The 21,638-nt window shown below is 34.9% G+C and overlaps 2 protein-coding genes across 2 annotated transcripts; one reads left to right on the plus strand and one right to left on the minus strand.

The window, feature by feature from the left end:
* Nucleotides 1–1,175: 1,175 nt before the first annotated feature.
* Nucleotides 1,176–2,587, plus strand: LOC149579419 (putative pectinesterase 11). The gene is made up of 5 exons (XM_089801693.1): nucleotides 1,176–1,219; nucleotides 1,296–1,371; nucleotides 1,484–1,591; nucleotides 1,704–1,945; nucleotides 2,075–2,587. The coding sequence occupies exons 1-5, from the start codon at nucleotides 1,176–1,178 to the stop codon at nucleotides 2,205–2,207; spliced, it is 603 nt and encodes a 200-aa protein (XP_089657819.1). The 3' UTR covers nucleotides 2,208–2,587.
* An 8,741-nt stretch (nucleotides 2,588–11,328) lies between these two features.
* Nucleotides 11,329–12,249, minus strand: LOC149579420 (putative pectinesterase 11). The gene is made up of 4 exons (XM_089801704.1): nucleotides 12,226–12,249; nucleotides 12,006–12,113; nucleotides 11,658–11,878; nucleotides 11,329–11,524 (listed from the first exon to the last, which is right to left on the minus strand). The coding sequence occupies exons 1-4, from the start codon at nucleotides 12,247–12,249 to the stop codon at nucleotides 11,329–11,331; spliced, it is 549 nt and encodes a 182-aa protein (XP_089657830.1).
* Nucleotides 12,250–21,638: the final 9,389 nt, after the last annotated feature.

The raw sequence follows: 21,638 nt of genomic DNA on the forward strand, positions 1-21,638 counted from the left end.
GTAGAACCAGAGGACTTCGTTTGTGTTGACGATGTGAAATATTTTCCATCAAGAGTGGTGCAATTACTAAAACAACATCAAAGAGATGTCAAAACATATCGTGCTGGGAAAATGACGAGGAACAATGGCAATTTGTAAGAGCAAAAACACTGAAATTAATATCCAGCAAACTAGAGGCATCTCAGGAACCTGGAGAGACTTCAAGGATTTCCTCTAAGGGGAGTTCAAATGTGTCGTGCCAATATGAAAAAGTTTGCTATTGAGGCTTGTCATCTAAATCTTTTTCATATTGGCACGGCACATTTGAACTCCCCTTAGAGGAAATCCTTGAAGTCTCTCCAGGTTCCTGAGATGCCTCTAGTTTGTTGGATATTAATTTCAGTGTTTTTGCTCTTACAAATTGCCATTGTTCCTCGTCATTTTCCCAGCACGATATGTTTTGACATCTCTTTGATGTTGTTTTAGTAATTGCACCAGTGCTGGTGGAAAATATTTCACATCATCGACACAATATTTCACATCATCGACACAAACGACCATTTCTGATCAAGAAAATGTCTTCAATAAGTCTAAAACTGGAAATGAGGCTAAGAAAATTGGTCACTGATGACAACAGGTATGAAAATTCTCACTCAAACTTTCTAACAGTTATTTTATTAATAATAATTATTATTAAAAGCAAAAATATACAAACGAATACGTGCTCTTTCCACACTCGAATTCAAATGCTTTTTATCATATAATGACCGTTTATTTTTGTTTTTTGAAATTTATACTACCGTTAAAAGCAAAAATATACAAATCAACACTCTCTCTTTCCACACTTCAAATGCTTTTTATCATCTAAAGACCGTTTATTTTAGCTTTTTTAAATTTATATTACCGTTAAAAAATAGCTCGATCCCATCTCGTATATTTAAGGGGAAAAACAAGGCACATTGTGTTCTCTTTTGGGTTTTGTTCGTCGTTCGTATTTTTCTGTTTGAGTTTTGCACTTTCAATTTTTCATTCTGATTTTTAGTTTTGTTTGCGGGAGAAAGGAGGGCAAGAACGAGCAGAACTTGAGCGGAAATTGCTGAGTTTTCACAAAATCAAGAGCTGAGATATGTTGTTATTGAGATACTTGTTGTCTCAGAAAAACAGGATCTTTCTCGCTTTGCAGATAAACAGTGATCATGGCTTCTGATCTTCCAGTCAGTGATAAAGCTGAGAGAGGCTTGTGAGGGATTTGGTTTCTTCCATGTAGTAAATCAGGCCCGGCTTAAACTCCAGACACTAAGCTTTTGACTGCTTAGGTGGATAAGATGGGGCCCAGCCATACTCCGTCTACCTCTGTTTCCGTTAACGGTGCTGGTTCATGATGCATCGATGGTATTATGAACCAACGTACATCTCGTTCAGTACTATAGCGCTTCCATCAATCGATTGTCAGTAACATAATTATGTTATTTTCAAATTTGACCTTCTCCCGCCTGATAACTAGGCCGATCAGGACACTGTTCTTGACGACAGTGGAAGGCATTATTTCAAGAACTGTTTCATTCGAGGTGCTGCAGATTTTGTATGCGGTGATGGTCAATCCGTCTATGAGGTAGATTATATTGAACCAAACAAAATACCCATCTGTTAAGAAATCTGCTTCCCATTTATAAAATCAGCACCCAATTCATAAAATGATGTTGTGATCAATGAATTGCTTCCAGAAATGTCATCTGCAGACAATTCCTCTGCTGAACGGAGCCATTACAGCTCAGAGAAGGCTTTCTGCAGGGGAACAAACGGGGTTTGTTTTATTGAGCTGTAAAATCACAGGAGGTGGATTAATGTTTTTGGGAAGAGCATGGGGAGCTTATTCCAGAGTGATATTTGCTCGCTCTTACATGGATAACGTCATCTTCCCTCAAGGGTGGGATGATTGGAAAGATGATTGGATAGACAAAAGTGAGTTTATTCAAACCCTAAAATGAATTCTTTGTCAATCCAACAAAATCATTTAACCTATATTTTCATTTGCTTCATTCTTAGACTTTTGAATATAACATCAATCTTTGGATTTTTTTTTGGGTATGTGCAGGACTGTAACATATGCGCAGTATAAATGTTCAGCACCAGGCTCAAACGGCGCGGGAAGAGTTGCATGGTCATTTGAGCTGAGTGATAAAGATGCTGCCCCATTTCTGAGCAGCAGCTTTGTTAATGGTGAGTAGTGGATCAGGAAAATGCCAACTCATTTGACAAAGGCTACCAATCTTATTCCCAAAAATGGTTGATGAGAATTATTCTACACATTTCTATCAAATTGGAATTTGTTCCTCCTGGAATGTTAATTGTTGGGGTGTAAATTGTCATAGCCGACATTAGTTAGTTTCTGTTGAATCATTTTTACTATATTTTATTTATTGAATTTGAGTTTGTAGTCTACAGTCACATCAAAAATTATTTATCCTTTCCCAAGGATTTTGTTGGGTCCACAGTTAAATGAAATATTCTCTTCCATCTAGCGAAAACTACAGCTGAATTATAATTAGTATATTTGTTGTCTAAGGACGAAAAGTTTAAATAATAAAAATACAGTATTCTCGGTAAATTCTGGTTTTAAATTGTTGTCTTATTTTAAAAATGTAATTCAACTTATATTTCATTTCATTTGGGATTGTGTAATTTTTTTTTGAATAGTTTTAATTGTTAAGCGAGGTTGGTATATTATCAATTTTAATGATAAAAAATAATTATTTAATTTTTTTAATGAAATAAAATTATTTAAGATTTTTTTAATTATCTTTGTAATCTAGATGTACATTTTATCAATTAAGTTGTTATTTAATATATTAAAAATGAATTTAATTTTTTCCCTTCGTCTATATAGCATTCATAGATTATATTATTATATAATATATATATTTTATATATACTATTGATGTCTAAAATAGTTTAAATTTTTTTTAAAATTTTTTTAAAGCAACTTTAATACTTTATTGTCAATGAAATTTTTAATTATATACAGTATAATTAAAAAATAAGGTAATCTTTTTTTGGCTTTGTGCAAAGGGATTAAACTTTCCTAGATTAATGAAATAGGAGAAAATGGGCACACAAATGGAACCTCTAGCCTTCTAAATAACTAACAACAATAATGGGTCTTCAATAAAGCAACTCAATCATTCAAATTGCTTAACTAAACATGGCACAAGAAATTGTCTAATATGTTAATTTTAGTAACAAAACACCAATTTTGATGTGTTTGCGATTGCTATTATTCATAATTTTGAGTTTAACAAGGTATCTTTGCGTATGAAAGAGTTCTGTAGTAAAATGTTAACTATGATTAATGTTAAAGACGTGTTTGGATGTTGAGTTGGAATTGATGTGAATGTTTTGGATGTGTATTTGTGTTTTTCATTTGCATTCTTAGGCTGTGTGATAATTGTATTGTTGGTCTATACTAATCGAGGAAATCAAAATTGCTATTTTGGTTGTGTGTGGGTGATTCTTTTGTATCACATTGATGCATGAGTATCCTTTTTGGTACTACATCAACTCCCATAGCTAGTGGATGTTTGTTTTTTGTAATTAGTATAAATGAGATATCATTTTCTAATTGAGAGTGTGGGATGAGAGAGATGTGTATGTGAGGATGGTATGAGAAAGGTGAATGTGAATTATACTTAATTTGAACTTTATAGGCATAGGAGAGGGTTAGTTTTGATAATGTAATTTTCATAGTGTTTTCTAAGTATTAAGCCTTGTAAATTGAGATATGATTTTTGGAAATAAGGTTCATGATTAAAATTTTAAACTATCATTGATTCATTATTTTATGCCTCAAAAATTTCTTGGATCATGTTTTGTTTTCATGATTATTGGCTCGAAATTAATTGGTTCATTATTTTATGCCTCAACAATTTCTTGGATCATCTTTTTTTTCATGGATCCTATGTTTTGAATTGATTTTTTATGAATAACATCATTATTGTTACATATTAGTTGGCTATGTAGTAATTATCATTGCCACTATGTCCAATGATTCAAGTTTGTTCATGATTATTGGTTCAATGTAAATTGATTCATTACTTTATGCCTCAAAAATTTCTTGGATCATGTTTTTTTCATGATTATTGGCTCGAAATTAATTGGTTCATTATTTTATGCCTCAACAATTTCTTGGATCATCTTTTTTTTCATGGATCTTATGTTTTGAATTGATTTTTTATGAATAACATCATTATTGTTTAGTCCCAACAGTTACTCATTGTGTGTTCATCACATCCATTGGAACCAATGCTTGCTAAAGTATTTTGGCATGCTCAATAGTCTTCACATTGCTTGAGGTGGTGTATCCCTTCATTAATATGCTTTGGACAATATATTTATGGCAAGAGTTTGGGATATATGCATTGTTTAGTTGTGTGTGCACCATGTCAAGCATGAAACTTTGGTAATTTGTATTTATTTATAATAAAAGTGTGTAATCATAAACAAGTTCATCAAGGAATTGGAGACATTTAATAATTGGTAGTTGCAAAGGCTTGATTTTATATTATATTTTTGGTTATATTTTTCATTCTGGGACTGATCCTTCATTTTGACAATGAGTGTTTCTATATTTTGCGACATATCTAATCAGGAACCTAGCCTACCCACAATAAAACTTATTCTCAGAAGCTATCCTTGTGTCAAATAATCTAATTGTTGTCACCTTAATAAGTGTTTCTATTCATTTCATGAGAATTACTTTCTCTGTGTTTTTCCCCAGTTTGAGATTTCACATTAGTGTCCATTATATTAGTGTACCTATGTTCTTAATAATTATCATTTGATGGTGTATTGTTACACATTAACTAGAATATCTCTAGTAATAGTGGATGTATATTTTTTCTATAACCAATAGTTTTAAAAGTTTTTAAGATTATTTGGAATAATTATTTCACCCCCTCATTTATTTGGCCTATTCAACACCTTGTAACAAGCACACTTCCTTGGTGTGAACCTTAAGAGCTTGAGGTATATCTAATGGTGCAAAAATTGAATACCCCCTATATTTTATGGATATAAATATGGTTTATAGAATAATTAGATGAAATGATACCTAGCATTGGTTGGCATTTATAAGACACATAAGAAAATTAATATAAATTATGTGTCCCTAAGAGTGGATTGTAGACAAGTGATGAGATTGAAGCATTTAAAAAAATAGAAGGAAAGGTATGTTATTACAAATGTTGTATCTAAATCACAACTTGCTAACTTCATTGCTAAGGAATCACACCTTGAGCTAGGAGAAAAAACCTTGATCTAATAGGTCAAAGGTATTCTAAAGCTTATATGAAAAATCAAGTTAAAAAATGGCAAAGCCAGAGTGAGGGGTTCAATGATATCTAGGTGAGTGTCATCGTACCTTCTAAAGTGTTGGGATCAACCTCTCGAGCCTAAGGCCATCCTACTGCACATAATGCCTTTACCTAAGTACCCCTATAGGGTGATGAGAATGACCTATTTATTTCTATTAGTACCAAGTTTTAATGATATCAATTGAATGATGGTTCTTTAATACAACCTATAATTACCATGGTCTACAACCACGTGTCATCATAGCAGTATAACTTGAAAAACATGATCTTTAATTCTTTTCTTTTCTAATCTTGTATGATAACTATATAGAGGTGCATCACAGTCCCCATAACATATTCTTTAGTATATTTTGTATGAAGTAATTTTGTGATAATGATACTTTGACCTACTCACTAGTATTTGTTGTATGCCATATTTGGTAAGAATGAGGAAGGTATTTAAGGAAATCATATGTTAAATATCTCATTATTAATAGAAGTCTCCTAGGATGCACCCAAAGCTAGTGAAGCCACGTGAATGGGTAAAGAGGAGAGGAGTCCTACAAGGAAGAAAAAACTGACCAGATTCTCAATTGCATAAACATCTTTAAAATAAATTGCTAAAATCTAAGTTATCTCATGATTGTCCAAACATACTCAGTTGTCAAGTTGAGTGGTGAAATTAAGTACTAGGAAGCTTAGTAGCTGGACAAAGTGTTCCATGTCTATTTTTGGGTAGGGGGGGCCTTTCTCAAATGAGATTTTGTGGGGATAGTAAAGGGTCCATGGTTGGAAGGTTAATCCCCTGACAATGTTTCCCCTCTCCAGTAGGTGCCAAGATATGCACAAGAGAGAGATAAGTTATGCATTTAACATCTATTGGTAACAAGTATTTTACTTTTATGATATATGAAATTACTAGTCTAAGATATGATAGATTGATTTATACCATTGAATAAGTTAATTCCTTCAATAAAATCAACTTTCCTTGTCAATGTAAATTTTAACCAGTTAGATCAATTGATCTTCAATTTTAAACATGAAATGTATCTATAGGAAAGAGATAGGCTTATCTTATGGTTTTTATTTCTATTTTTCATTTTTGTGAATAATTATTATGAGTATTGTTGGAAACTAGCAATTGGAACAGTTGTTGTTTTATCATTGATGCCAAATCTATTTGATAAGACATATTGCTACCTAGACTAAATGTCATATCTATTTGATTGGTGAACAGGATTTTAGAAATTACTCATAATTATAACACCTAGAGGAAAGGTTGAGTTATGAAAAGGAAGCTACAATGGACATTTTATTAGATAGACTTTGATGAGATAAAGTGATTATTTATATCAAGAAAGTTAAGCCAAGCAAAAAAAAAAGAGTAAAATGGTTAAGGAATGTCGAGTGATGCTATTGTCAACCAAGCTATAGTAAGTGCCAAGAAAATCTAGTGTTGACCAAGCATCAATATCGACTGACCAAGATAGTTGATGCCAAGACAAAAAAAATTATAGTGACTAAGTGATTAAGTGATGAGCGAGTGTTAGAACTTAGTGATTGTTGAGTAATAGTGTTGAGAACAAATTTGAGGAAATTGTGAATCCTAGCTAGATTAGTTCATTTCTTGGGAGATGTAAATTGTGTTGAAGATGGATTAGCTAAATACCTAGCAGAAAGATTCCATAGAAGTTACTAGAGGAAGATCAAGAAGATGGATAGATAAAAGTAATTATTTTCAACCTGATTCTAATTTAATCTATGACCTATAGTGATAATGGAAAATAATAAAGCAAGAATTTCCTATTTAAGGAGACACAAAGATGGATTAATGGGTGTGTGTATAAGTGCGTGTGAGACGTGTGTATAAAAGAAGGTTGACCAGAGATGCACAAGTGTGAGAGTGAATGTGAAGGTAAAGAAAATTTCTTACGCAGACGCTACTAATATTGATAAGTAAATCTAAAAAGATGGCTTGAGTGTTTTTCAAAGGAGATGATTGATTTCTTGAAGGGTTTCCAAGTGAATCAAGAACAAACATGATAATTGAGAGCTTATCATTGGATCAACACATGATCCAAACTTGCTAAGTGAGTTGTAATCATACAGATCAAAACCCTACTATTTTCTTTCTAATCATTATAAGTAGTTTGTATTGAAATCCTTTTAACATAGCCTAATCCAATAGTCATTTGAAGGACTTAACAACCTATGTAAATCCTTTAACAAGGTGACATTATAAATGAAATCATTAAAGTCTTCTGAAAAGACCACTCCTAATAGGGTGATTAAATCCTCTAACCAGGTCACATTATCATTGTGTATTGTAAACCTTTAATAGGGTTGGATCCTAATAGAGCTTACTTTGAAAGAATGAAAAAGTGGTGAGATGTTGCTAGTGGTTTTTCCCAAATTGAGTTTCTATGTAAAGTCCTATTGAAAAAATTGTGTTGAATTATTCATATGTTTTATAATTTATATCTAGTAAAGTATGTTATGATTAGGACAATAATTTTGTTTATCAATACAATAGAGACTAAGTAACAATAAGATAAGCAGAAAAAATGAATGTTCTATGTTTAATTTCTGCAATGGTACTTATGAACCTTGAGTAACTTATTCACCCCCTCTCTGTTATTCTAAACAGTTCTTATAATTGGTATCAAACCACCATGCTTACAAAGAAAAGCTTGAAAGTACTTAAAGCCAAAGATCATGACTCACAAAAGAGATGTACTAAAGATGAACAAGGAGAACTTTCTTGCATGGAAAACCTTGACGAGTTTTCATATATCCAGTATTAGTGATTCTTTTATCAACTTTGTAGACAACTAATATGTAAAACTAACAACTACTCCTCTGATAGTTGATAAACTAAAGAAAAAGCAAGAATACAATCAAGAAATGTTGGAGATTTCCTTAGCCCTAAGCTATGTCAAGTTTGATGACTTGAAAGACTATGATAGTGCAAATAAAATATGGGGAAATTGCAAACCATATATGGAGGTGAAGATTTCAAAATATTTTAGGAAAGCATTTTAAACCAATCTTTATATTCTCTATAAGACGTACCTCCAACTATTGACAATAAAAACTTAAAAAACAATAACAACATGGGTGACGGTCCTTCTCATCATTCATAATTGTTTTCTTTATTGCAAAATGTAATCACCTCCACAACCAGAAGAAAATGAAATGGTGCAATTAAGAAAAACATATAATGTTACTGTATAACTTATATTTTAAAATTCATCATGCACATTCTATAATAAAATTGGGAGACGAATACTGCAATACAATTTATCAAGACTTGAATGCTTTTAACACAATATGTCAATGGTGACAGTTATAAAATAAAATATTTTTTCATTGTAAATATTACCTATAGATGCATGTCTCCTCTTGGGTCAAATTTTTCTTGCATGGGTAACAAATATACAAAACCCCAACATATTCGAAGGAAGGGAAATCGCAAAGCAAACAATTAATTTTTTTAAAAATGTTTACAACTACATAATCTAGTTTCTCCATTCTTCTTTTTAATAACCAATCTAGTTGAAGATAACACTTTGACAGACATCATGGATGTGGCCTAAATTTTTTCAATATATTTTTTATTGTGATCAAGTATTTCAAGGTATATTCCTGTAAAATATCTAGTAGAAACTTTAAAATCGAACAGAGATGTTGCGGCTAAACATTCTCTTCCATTCCTTCACAAATTTTATCATATTAAATACTAGATTTATATCTAGTTGTCACATTCCATATTTGCAAGCCGTATTATTGTTTTCCTTTGTGTGTTTTTTTCATTCTCATAATTTGGAAAGGCATATGTCACAATATGATGTATCCTCTAACCATAAGATCCATGAAAAAAAAGATGATCCAAGAAATTGTTGAGGCATAAAATAATGAACCAATTAATTTCGAGCCAATAATCATGAAAAAAAAACATGATCCAAGAAATTTTTGAGGCATAAAATAATGAATCAATTAATATTGAACCAATAATCATGAACAAACTTGAATCACTGGACGTAGTGGCAATGATAATTAATACATAGCCGACTAATATGTCACAATGACCAATGTAGCACTAGAATAATCAAGGTCCAATTAAAAATGTTGAGGATAATGACAACCATATTGACATCAATGATAATATAAAATGATAATCACGAACCTTACTTCCAAAACTCATATCTCAATTTGCAAGGCTTACTACTTAGAAGATACTTCTTACATTACAATATCAAAATTGACCAAGCTCAAGTTAAAGATGTTGAGGATAATGACAACCATGTTGACATCAATGATAATATAAAATAATAATCATAAACCTTACTTCCAAAACTCATATCTCAATTTGCAAGGCTTAATACTTAGAAGACACTACTCAAATTACAATATCAAAACTGACCAAGGTCCAGTTAAAGATTTCGAGGATAATGACAACCATATTGACATCAATGATAGTTTAAAATTTTAATCATGAACCTTACTTCCAAAAATCATATCTCAATTTACAAGGCTTAATACTTAGAAAACACTACGGAAATTACATTATCAAAACTAACCCTCTCCTATGCCTATAAAGTTCAAATTAAGTATAATTCACATTCACCTTTCTCATACCATCCTCACATACACATATCTCTCATCCCACACTCTCAATTAGAAAATGGTAGCTCATTTATACTAATTACAAAAAATAAACATCCACTAGCTATGGGAGTTGATGTAGTACCAAAAAGGATACTCATGCATCAATGTGATACAAAAGAATCACCCACACAACCAAAATAGCAATTTTGATTTCCTTGATTAATATAGACCAACAATACAGTTATCACATAGCTTAAGAATGCAAATGAAAAACACAAATACACATCCAAAACATTCACATCAATTCCAACTCAACATCCAAACATGTCTTTAACATTAATCATAGTTAACATTGTACTACATAACTCTTTCATACCCAAAGATACCTTGTTAAACTCAAAATTATGAATAATAGCAATCACAAACACATCAAAATTGGTGTTTTGTTACTGACATTAACATATTAGACAATTTCTTATGCCATGTTTAGTTAAGCAATTTGAATGATTGAGTTGCTTTATTGAAGACCCATTATTGTTGTTAGTTATTAGAAGGTTGGAGGTTCCATTTGTGTGCCCATTTTCTCCTATTTCATTAATCTAGGAAAGTTTAATCCCTTTGCACAAAGCCAGAAAAAGATTACCTTATTTTTTAATTATACTGTATATAATTAAAAATTTCATTGACAATAAAGTATTAAAGTTACTTAAATTTTTTTTTTAAAAAAATTTAAACTATTTTAGACAACAATAATATATAAAAATATATATTTTATATGATAATATAATCTATGAATGCTATATAGAAGAAGGGAAAAAACTAAATTCATTTTTAATATATTAAATAAAAACTTAATTGATAAAATGTACATCTAGATTACAAAGATAATTAAAAAAATCTTAAATAACTTTATTTCATTAAAAAAATTAAATAATTATTTTTTATCATTAAAATTGATAATATACTAACCTTGCTTAACAATTAAAACTATTCAAAGAAAATTACACAATCCCAAATGAAATGAAATAAAAGTTGAATTACATTTTTAAAATGAGACAATAATTTAAAACTAGAATTTACCAAGAATACTGTATTTTTATTATTTAAACTTTTCATCCTTATACAACAAAAATACTAATTATAATTCAGCTGTAATTTTCACTAGAGTGGAAGAGAATATTTCATTTAACTGTGGACCCAACAAAATCCTTGGGAAAGGATAAATAATTTTTGATGTGACTATAGACTACAAACTCAAATTCAATAAATAAAATATAGTAAGAATGATTCAACATAAACTAACTAATGTCGGCTATGACAATTTACACCCCAACAATTAACATTCCAGGATGAACAAATTCCAATTTGATAGAAATGTGTAGAATAATTCTCATCAACCATTTTTGGGAATAAGATTGGTAGCCTTTGTCAAATGAGTTGGCATTTTCCTGATCCACTGCTCGCCATTAACAAAGCTTCTACTCAGAAATGGGGCAGCATCTTTATCACTCAGCTCAAATGACCATGCAACTCTTCCTGCGTTGTTTGAGCTTGGTCCTAAACATTTATATTGCGCATATGTTACAGTCCTGCACATACCAAAAAAAAAATCCAAAGATTGATGTTATATTCAAAAGTCTAAGAATGAAGCAAATGAAAATATGGGTTAAATGATTTTGTTGGATTGACAAAGAATTCATTTTATGGTTTGAATAAACTCACTTTTGTCTAGAAGTATCTTTCCAATTATCCCACCCTTGAGGGAAGATGACGTTATCCATGTAAGTAAGAGAAAATGTCACTCTGGAATAAGCTCCCCATGCTCTTCCCAGAAACATTAATCCACCTCCTGTGATTTTACAGCTCAAGAAAACAAACCCCATTTGTTCCCTTGCAGGAAGCCTTCTCTGAGCTATAATGGCTCCGTTCAGTAGAGAAATTGTCTGTAGATGACATTTCTAGAAGCAATTCATTGATCACAACATCATTTTATGAATTGGGTGCTGATTTTATAAATGGGAAGCATATTTCTTAACAGTTGGGTATTTTGTTTGGTTCAATATAATCTACCTCATAGACGGATTGACCATCACCGTGTACAAAATCTGAAGCACCTTCAATGAAATAGTTCTTGAAATAATGCCTTCCATTGTCATCAAGAACAGTGTCCTGATAGGCCTAGTTATCAGGCAGGAGAAGGTCAAATTTGAAAATAACATAATTATGTTATTGACAATCGATTGATGGAAGCACCATAGTACTGATAGGATAAGATAGGAAGATGAATTACTTGACGAGATGTACGTTGGTTCATAATACCATCGATGCATCATGAACTAGCACCGTTAACAGAAACAGAGGTAGACGAAGTATGGATGGGCCCCATCTTACCCACCTAAGCAGTCAAAAGATTAGTGTGTGGAGTTTAAGCCGGGCTAGTAAATCATGGAGTGAACAAAGATTCCATACCTATTACTAGTTATTACCCACCCACTTTAGGAGCAGATGGAAAAGATTCAATGCCTAAGAGCATGCATGTTCTTCCCAATTTAATTGATCATGGAAACCCCCATTCCAGGTATGTGCATTTTCATTCACCACCTTTCAATACCAGCTACTTTGCACAAAAGAATATTGCAATGAAACACTAAATTCAAATAGAAATGGTCAATCAAAGGCCTCTCTGATTATTCTCAACTATATTCCCTCTTCTTTTCAATACACATAAATTGCAGCTATAGGAGCTCAAAATTTAAGAAATATGAAATACAATTTTAGCCCAAATTAAAAATCCTATTTCTAAATACAATAATAGAACCAAAGATCTTTTAAAAACATTTCCAGCAATTATCTCATTAGCATTTCAGGTTTGATAAATTTTCAGCAATAATCTCATTAGTCCAAATCCTTATCAAAAGTCTCATCACTTTTCAGAGACCACTTTTCCTCTGTCCTTGGTATTTTATCACTTTTATTCACTTGTGTCTGATGTCAATCAATTTGGACTTTTTTCTTTCTGTTCAAATCTTGTAGGGAAAGGGCTATTTTTGAGTTTAGATTTATTTGTCATAAATATATTTTGGAATTTGTTTCTGTAGATTTTTGTCATAAATGTTCCACATAGAATTTCTGATTTATAAGCAGAATATGAAAACAAGAAAAGATAGTCTAAATTTAAAATTAAAAAAGTCTTGGCTAGGAATCAACATATGAAATGTCAAGTGTGGTGATTTTGAGAAAGATTGCACATAATATAAGTGTTAAAGACAGACATGGAAACAGATATAGTTTGATTTCAATGTGATAATGGTTTGTAGCCGATAAATCTTTAAATGCATTGGTTGTCTAAATGCACTTCAATCACAATCATTTTGCATCAATTACTTTAATGAATGGTTGAAATGTTCAATTTTTTCTTTATTCAATTTTATTTTTATTTTCTTGTATTTATAATTTTTGTTTTTTTTTTTTCATTTTAATGTTTTATATTTTATTTAGTTTACTTAAGATATTATTTTTTAATAATTTCATTTGTTAATAAGGGAGGGGAAGGCAGAGGGGGAAAATAGAGAGGGGGGAGGGGAAGAGATGGAGAGGAGTGAAGGTAGGAAAGAAGGGGAGTGAGGGAGAGAGGAGGAGAGAAAGGAGGAGAATGGGAGAGGCAGGGAGAGGAAGTGAATAGATAAGGAAGGAATGATGAAAGGAGTGAAGGTGGGAAAGAAGGGGATAGGGAGAGATAGGGGAAGAGAAAGGAGGAGGAGATGGTGAGGGAGGGGCGAGAAGGAGAGGGAGAAAGAGAAAATGGGGGAGGGTAATATGGGAGAAGAGAAAGGAGAATGGGAGAGGTGGGGAGAGGAAGTGAAGTAGATAAGAAGGAAACAATGGTGAAATGAGTGAAGGTGGGAAAGAAGGGGAGAGAGGGAGGGGGAGAGAAGGAGAGGGAGAAAGAGAAAATGGGGGAGGGAGATATGGGAGAAGAGAAAAGAAGAGAAAGGAGGAGAAGGGAGAGGCGGGGAGAGGAAGTGAAATAGATAAGAAGGAAGGAATGGTGAAAGGAGTGAAGGTGGGAAAGAAGGGGAGAGAGGGAGAGATGGGAGGAGAGAAAGGAGGAGAAGATGGTGAGGGGGAGAGGGGGAGAGGGAGAACAATAAAATGGGGGGAGAGAAAGGAGGAGGTGGGGAGAGGAGGAAAAGGAGAAAGGAGGGAAAGATGGGGAGGGAAGGAAGGGGGAGAGGTGGGAAGAGGAAGTGAAATAGAGAAGGAGGAAGGAATGGTGAAAGGGGGGTGGGGAGAGGTGGGAGATGGGGAGAGGAAGTGAAATAGATAAGGAGGAAGGAATGGTGGAAGGGGGTTGGGGAGAGGGAGGGGAGAGAGAAAATGGGGGAGGGAGATAGGGAGAGAGGAAGGGAGAGAGAGGGGGAGAGAAGGAGGGGAAGAAAGAGGGAATGAGGGAGGGAGATAAGGGAGAGGGAGAGGGAAAGCAAGAGAGGAAGGGAGGGAGAGCGGGGTGGGAGAGGGGGAGAAATAGGGAATATGGGAGGGAGGAAGAGGGACAGGAAGGAGAGAGGGAGGGAGGGGAAGGAGAGAGGAAGGGGGGGGAGAGGGAAGAAGAGGGGAAAGGAGGGAGAAGGGGAGGGAGAGAGGGAGAGGAAGTGAAATAGATAAGGAGGAAGGAATGGTGAAAGGGGGTTGGGGAGAGGGAGGGGAGAGAGAAAATGGGGGAGGGAGATAGGGATAGAGGAAGGGAGAGAGAGGGGGAGAGAAGGAGGGGAAGAAAGAGGGAATGAGGGAGGGAGATAAGGGAGAGGGAGAGGGAAAGCAAGAGAGGAAGGGAGGGAGAGTAGGGTGGGAGAGGGGGAGAAACAGGGAATATGGGAGGGAGGAAGAGGGACAGGAAGGAGAGAGGGAGGGAGGGGAAGGAGAGAGGAAGGGGGGGAGAGGGAGAGGGAGAGGGAAGAAGAGGGGAAAGGAGGGGGAAGGGGAGGGAGAGAGGGAGAGGAAGTGAAATAGATAAGGAGGAAGGAATGGTGAAAGGGGGTTGGGGAGAGGGAGGGGAGAGAGAAAATGGGGGAGGGAGATAGGGAGAGAGGAAGGGAGAGAGAGGGGGAGAGAAGGAGGGGAAGAAAGAAGGAATGAGGGAGGGAGATAAGGGAGAGGGAGAGGGAAAGCAAGAGAGGAAGGGAGGGAGAGCGAGGTGGGAGAGGGGGAGAAAGAGGGAATATGGGAGGGGGAGGAGAGAAAGGAGAGAGGAAGGGGGTGAGATAGAGGAGTGAAGGGTGGGAGGGGATGGAGAGGAAGGGGGAGTGGGAGAGAGGAGGGAGATGGGGAGGAAGAGGAAGGAGAGGGGAAGGGAGGGAGAGAGGGAGAGGGAGAGGAAGCGGGGAGAGGAGGGAGTGGGAGTGGGAGTGGAAGAGGCAGGGAGGGGGAGGGACACAGAGAGGGGGGATGAAGGGAGGGAGATGAGGGAGAGGGAAAGGGGGAGAGGAAGGAGAGAGGAAGGGGGTGAGATAGAGGAGTTAAGGGTGGGAGGGGAGGGGGGTGGGAGGGGAGGGAGAGGAAGGGGGAGTGGCAGAAAGGAGGAGGTAGATGGGGAGGAGGAGGAAGAGGGAGGAGAGGGAAAGAAAGGTAGACAAGAGGGAGAGGGAGAGGAAGGGGGGAGAGGGAGAGAGGAGGAGGGAGTGGGAGAGGAAGAGAGGAAGGAGAGGGGAAGAGAGAGAAGAGCGGGGAGAGGGAGAGGGAGGAGAGGGGAAGATAGAGAAGGAGGGAGAGGGAGAGGGTGGAGAGGTGAAGAGAGAGAAGAAGGGAAGAGGGGGAGAGGGAGAAGGAGGGAGGAAGGGAGGCAAAGGGAGTGGGAGAGACATAGAGGGAGAGAGGAGAGGAAGAGGGAGGAGAGGGAAAGAGAGAGAAGAAGGGGGGAGAGGGAGAGGGAGAGGGAGAGGAAGATGGAGAAGGAGGGAGGAAGGGAGAGAAGAGAGGGAGGAGGAGAGAGGGAGAGAGGGAGGAAATAAGAGGAATGTGGAGAGTAAGATAGGGGGAGAGGAAGTATGGAAAGAAGGGAGGGGGAAGGGAGGAGAGAGGGAGAAGGAGGGAGGGAGAGGGGGAGAAAGGGAGAAAGGCAAGAGGGTGAAAGGAAGGGAGAGAAGTAGAGAGGTAAAGGTGGGACAAGAAGGGGGAGAAAGTGAGATGGAGGGAGAGGGGTGGGGGGGGGAGAGAGAGGAAGGGAATGGAAGAGGGAGAAAATGGTGAAGTGGAGATGTAATGACTGAGAGGAGGAGAGAGGTAGAGGAGATGGAAGGAGATCCAAGGATCAAGAGGGAGAGGGAAGGTGGAAAAGGAAGAGAGAGAAGAAGACATGGAGAGAGGAGAGAGGAGGGAGGGGTTGATGCATTAACTTTTTGAGGTCATAAGTTTTGATTCGGACCTAAGTTTAAGCACAAATTTTTATAGGAGTTTCAGGAAGAGGGGTTAGGTGGTCTGCCTATTCAATGCTTCTCTATTGTGGCTAGAAAATTTTACTTTAAGTGCCATAAAATTCGTTTAGACACCTAAAACTCACTTTTTCCTATTCTTTCTAGCTTCGAGGTTTTTGTGCTATTTAAAAAGTTGTATAATTGTGTAAAAGAATGGTTGGTGAATGGAAAATATGTGAGTTTTTAAATATGTGTATTAATCTATATTTTATTATTTGGTTTCCTTCTATAAAACTTATTACTAGGCATAGATATCAAGATGTTGCATTAGGGGCAAAGGAAGGGAGAGGGAGAGGGGGTAGGGGAAGAGGGAGGGAAATATGGGAGAGATGAAGTAGGAAAATAAGGGAGGGGATAGAGAAGGGAGGAGATAAAGAGGGATATAGGGGGAGAGGGAGGGAGTGTGAGAGGGATAAAGGAAAAGATGGGGGAGAGGGAGATGGTTGGATGAAGGTAGGTAGGGAGAAATAGAGGAAGGGAGAGAGTTATTGAGAGAGAGGAGGAGGAGAGAGGGGGGATAGGGAGGGAGATAAAGAGGGAAGGAGAGAGGGTGACCATAAATAGCTCTCCAAAATATGCAAAATCCCATGGGTCAGATGAAATTGAAAATCCTCAAAACAAATGATGGTGTAATTGATGTTCAAGTGTATCTTCCACAAAAGTCTCCTCAAGGCATGTACAACCAAAAAGGAACTCAAGTTACTAATAATATTACTCATAGTCACCATAAATAGCTCCATCAATTATAAGAAAAAGAAAACCCCTCCTTGCCCAATTAAACACATACACAAAAAATCACTCATCTTCACACAATCTGTCTATAAATAAGACTCGTCTATGCGATACACTCCAAATCATACAAAACCCAAAGTCTCCATCCTTTATGTCTTGAAGTCTACTTTATAGTCCAATCTCATAAAAATCATTATTATTGCATTTATTTTTATATGTACTAAATAGTTCTCTTAATTAAAATATAAATTTATGCAACAATAAAATAATTATCAACTTGTGTAAATGTTTATTTGGTGACTTATCAACTATTACTTAGTGAATATAAATCAATATTATTAAGTAATAGATGCTAATTATTATACCAATAAAAAAAAAGATATTGGTTATAGGTTGTCAACATTAATATGATTTGATTAGTTACAAGAATGTCCCAAACTCTTAGCATCCCATAGGTGCTACATGAATATTTAATTTAGTTTTAACTAAGGATAAAAGCCTTATGTTTCATGGGGATACTTATGGTACCAAAAACCCTAAAAGAATGTTGACCATTTCATTTTCTTTATTTTGCATTTCTATCTTTGCATAGTTGCACCTCTGTATCATCTTAAAATTGACACACTTCAATTTGACACCTTTTAGCCATCCTTAGTGTGGTTTTGGTCTCTCATATTTCTCCTCAATTCATCTCATGCTTCTATACTATATCTTGTCTTCCAATATGGTCCTTTAAGTGTTTCTTTATCGTCTTTTTGGTCATATCTTATGGAAAGCTCTATATCTCCACATTCCATCTTCACTCCCTCTAAGGCTTCTAAAAACCCTATTTTTTCCCTCCTCTAGGAAAAATTCAACCCAGGATGATTTTTTATGGAAGAGGTCGACCCCAGGTCAACCTTGTCCAGTGGAGGTTGACCTCTTCCCTATTGATTATGGGGTTTAGGGCCCAAAATGCCTCAAGGTTTAAATCAATAACTCTATGCTTCCTAGTCAGCTTGTATTATTTTCTTGCCTAAAAACTATTATATAAGGAGGCTTGGGGGCTTGATTTTTGCATCATGCATTCACAAGACTTCCACAAGAAATCAAGTAATCAAGGCAGGAGTTCAAGCAAGCAAACAATTTTTTTTAGCATTCATCAAGTCCTAGCATTTCCCCTTTCCATCAATATTCTTCCTTCAAGGTAATAGTGGAGTTGGCTTCAAAGGAGGATATTTATCATGCTAATCCATCCAATTTATTCTATCATTCATCCATGACATACATTCATATTCATGAGGTTTTGGTTTCTTTGAGTCAAGGCTATTATATCGACACACTTGATCACATATTAAATTCAATTTTATAAAAGAATAGGATCTCTAATAGAGATCAGATGTAATATCCTAGTACATACACACATATATGTATGTATATATATGTGTGTATGTATATATATGTGTATATATATCAAACTGATATATATGTGTGTGTGTGTGTGTGTGTGTGTGTGTGTGTGTGTGTGTGTGTGTGTGTGTGTGTGTGTGTGTGTGTGTGTGTGTGTGTGTGTGTGTGTGTGTGTGTGTGTGTGTGTGTGTGTGTGTGTGTGTGTGCAACTGTTGTGTATAATTTCCAAATATAATATAGATCAGAACAATATAATAATGATTATCTAATGATAAGCTTGACTTCCTTAAGATGCTTGAATGTTGTTGAGATCGAATATACCTTGTGAATGATATCGACCTACAATAGAAATATTAACTATAAATACTAGAGATCATGTCCCTATGTGGACATGGCTACTTGAGAGTATTATTTTACCACCAAGATGTCAATTAGCATTCAACATATTATACAATATAAATTCTAGAAGCTTGATAGAATAAATAAGGATCATTATATATGCGTGTGCATGCACACATGTGTGTAACTATTGAATTAGAAGCATTAACACACATAAAAATTGAAACTTAAATTCAAAATTCAAAATTACAATTTGATCATACCAAGTTTTCCTTTCAAATATTCCAATTTGAGTTTGGCAAGAGGTTTGGAAAGAACATTCATTGTTTGTTCATTTGTACTTATGAAGTCTAGTTTGATAACATCTCAATCTACCATATCCCTAATATAATGATAAGGTATCTCGATATGCTGAGATCAATTGTGGAAAATTGGATTTTCCAAAAGCTTGATACAACTTTGATTAATGTAGTGAATGATAGTTGGCTTCAAGGGTTTCTTGAACAACCCAACTAGGAACTTTGACAACCATACTTCTTCTCTAGTTCCCGTAAATGAGGCAATATATTTTTCTTTAGTGGAGCTTAAGCCAATTGAATATTGTTTTCTATTGAACCAAGAAATCATTATAGACCAAAGAAAGAAACAACATCATGTGGTACTCTTATGTTCAGTAGAGTTACTTGCCCAATTATAATCCAAATATCCATGAAGATTGATTTCAACTTGATCATATTTGAGTCCCATGCCAACTGAACCTCTTAGATATTGTAAGATTTTGTTAGCTTTCATAAGATTTATCTTCTTTGGTTCACACATGAATTGACTTAAGGTATTAGTTTCATAATAGATATCAAGATGAGTATTAACCAAGTACATTAGTGACCCAATAATCTACCTATAGTAAGTAGGATTAGTAGGTTCTGATTCAAATTCATCATTCTTCAATTTGTGTAAGTTAGCTTCCATAGGAGTAATTACTGGTTTATAATCAACCATCCCAAACTTAGTCAAGATATCAATAGTGTATTTTCCTTGATTTAAGAAAATGTAGTTCTCCTTTTGCCGAACTTGTAGACCTAAAAAGTACTGAAGTCTCACATCTTTCATGTCAAACTCCCTTGTTAGTTCTTATTTGTATTTAGCTATAAGATGTTCTTCACCTATTATTAGTAAGTCGTCAACATATAATACACTAACAATCATAGCATCTTCATTTATTTTCAAGTATATGTTAGGACCAACTTAATTCTTAGAATACCCCAATTTTGAGAGATAGTTGTCTATTCTTTCATACCATTCCATGGGTGCTTGTTTAATACCATATGGTGCTTTCTTTAATTTGCATACGTGAGAAATTTTGTGATGAGTGATAAATCCTTCTGGTTTCTCAATGTATACTTCTTCAATTTCACCCTTTAAAAATGTTTTTTTGACATCCATTTGATGTATCTTCCATCCTTTGGATGTTGTAATAGCTATGATTGACCTAATGGGTTTGTATCAAGCAATTGGTACAAATGCTTCTTCATAATATATTCCTTCCTTTTGGGAGAATTCGTGAACCACAAATCTACCTTTGTATTTTTCAATGTTGTCATTTGGTGTGTTTTTGATTTTGTATAGCCATTTAGAAGAAACAATTGATTTGTCTTTGGGCTTGGGCATAGCATCCCACACATCATTTTTTAATATGGATTGATATTCTTCAATAATTTCATCTTTCCTAGATTTTCTTGATAAGGCTTCTTGGACATTTGTGGACTCTATTTTGATGAGTTTAGAAAGTAGTGCTACATAGCTTGAATGATTCCTTGTTCTATTGTTTTCTTTGACTACTTCATTAGGTTCTATATGGTTTTCTTCTATCATTTTTCTAGCCCAAAGAGGTATTTTTTTATTGTTATTATTTTCCATATTTTATGAATTTGGGATATAGGGTGTAATATGTTTAGTATCATTCTCCCTCTCATTCTCTATAGAATGATTCTCATCTAAATCAGTAGTAGGACTATCTGAGTATGTTTCTTCAATGTTCTTGGAAAGATTAAATACAAATTTTTCTTCAAATTTTACATCTCTACTAATTTCAATGGTTCTTTGTCTAGGGACATAGATCCTATAACCTTTAGTTGATTCACTATATCCAATGACTATAGCCTTCTTTCCAAATGGTTCTAATTTGGTTCTCTTTTCTTTAGGGACATGAATAGAAACATGACACCCAAAAATTCTTAGATGACTTAAGTTAGGTTTGTTTCCTGTAAATACTTCTTCTAGAGTAGTATTTTCCAATATTGATTGAGGTCAAATATTTTGAATATAAATTGTAGTGTTAGAAGCTTCATCCCCAAAAGAGGTATGAATATACATTTTTCCTATAAATGAAAAGGCATAAAAAATGAAGGTGATCTAGTCTTCTATGCCATTTTTCATTTGTGTTTGATGTTTCATGATTTAGAGCTAAATTTTGATGGTTACAAAATTTATATATACTTTCATCTCTCTATTCAATGGATATAGCTCTCTTGATATTAGAATTCTTTGTCCAAGATAGTAATTTATCTTCTTGGGAGGTAATTTGATACCTTTGATTAGAAAAGCCCTATGATGGAGACCAAATCTCTTTTTATACCATGTACAAAAAAAAACATTTTTAAGTTGAAGAGTAATACCTAAATTTAGTTGAATTGAACATGATCCAATACCTTTTACTAAGCATGTCGAGTTGTCTCCAATGGTTACTTTTTTAGATGAGTATTCTTTAAAGCTT

Source organism: Cupressus sempervirens, chromosome 1, assembly GCF_028749045.1.
Source record: "Cupressus sempervirens isolate cs-2001-9-10 chromosome 1, ASM2874904v1, whole genome shotgun sequence".
Lineage (NCBI taxonomy): Eukaryota > Viridiplantae > Streptophyta > Pinopsida > Cupressales > Cupressaceae > Cupressus > Cupressus sempervirens.

Coding starts and splice junctions, on each gene's coding strand:
- LOC149579420 (XM_089801704.1), bottom strand. CDS start 12,249: ATGAACCAACGTACATCTCGTCAA. Junction 12,114..12,225: donor ACCAACGTACATCTCGTCAA/GTAATTCATCTT, acceptor CCTGATAACTAG/GCCTATCAGGACACTGTTCT. Junction 11,879..12,005: donor ATGGTCAATCCGTCTATGAG/GTAGATTATATT, acceptor TGTCATCTACAG/ACAATTTCTCTACTGAACGG.
- LOC149579419 (XM_089801693.1), top strand. CDS start 1,176: ATGGCTTCTGATCTTCCAGTCAGTGATAAAGCTGAGAGAGGCTT. Junction 1,372..1,483: donor TGGTTCATGATGCATCGATG/GTATTATGAACC, acceptor CCTGATAACTAG/GCCGATCAGGACACTGTTCT. Junction 1,946..2,074: donor GATTGGATAGACAAAAGTGA/GTTTATTCAAAC, acceptor GGGTATGTGCAG/GACTGTAACATATGCGCAGT.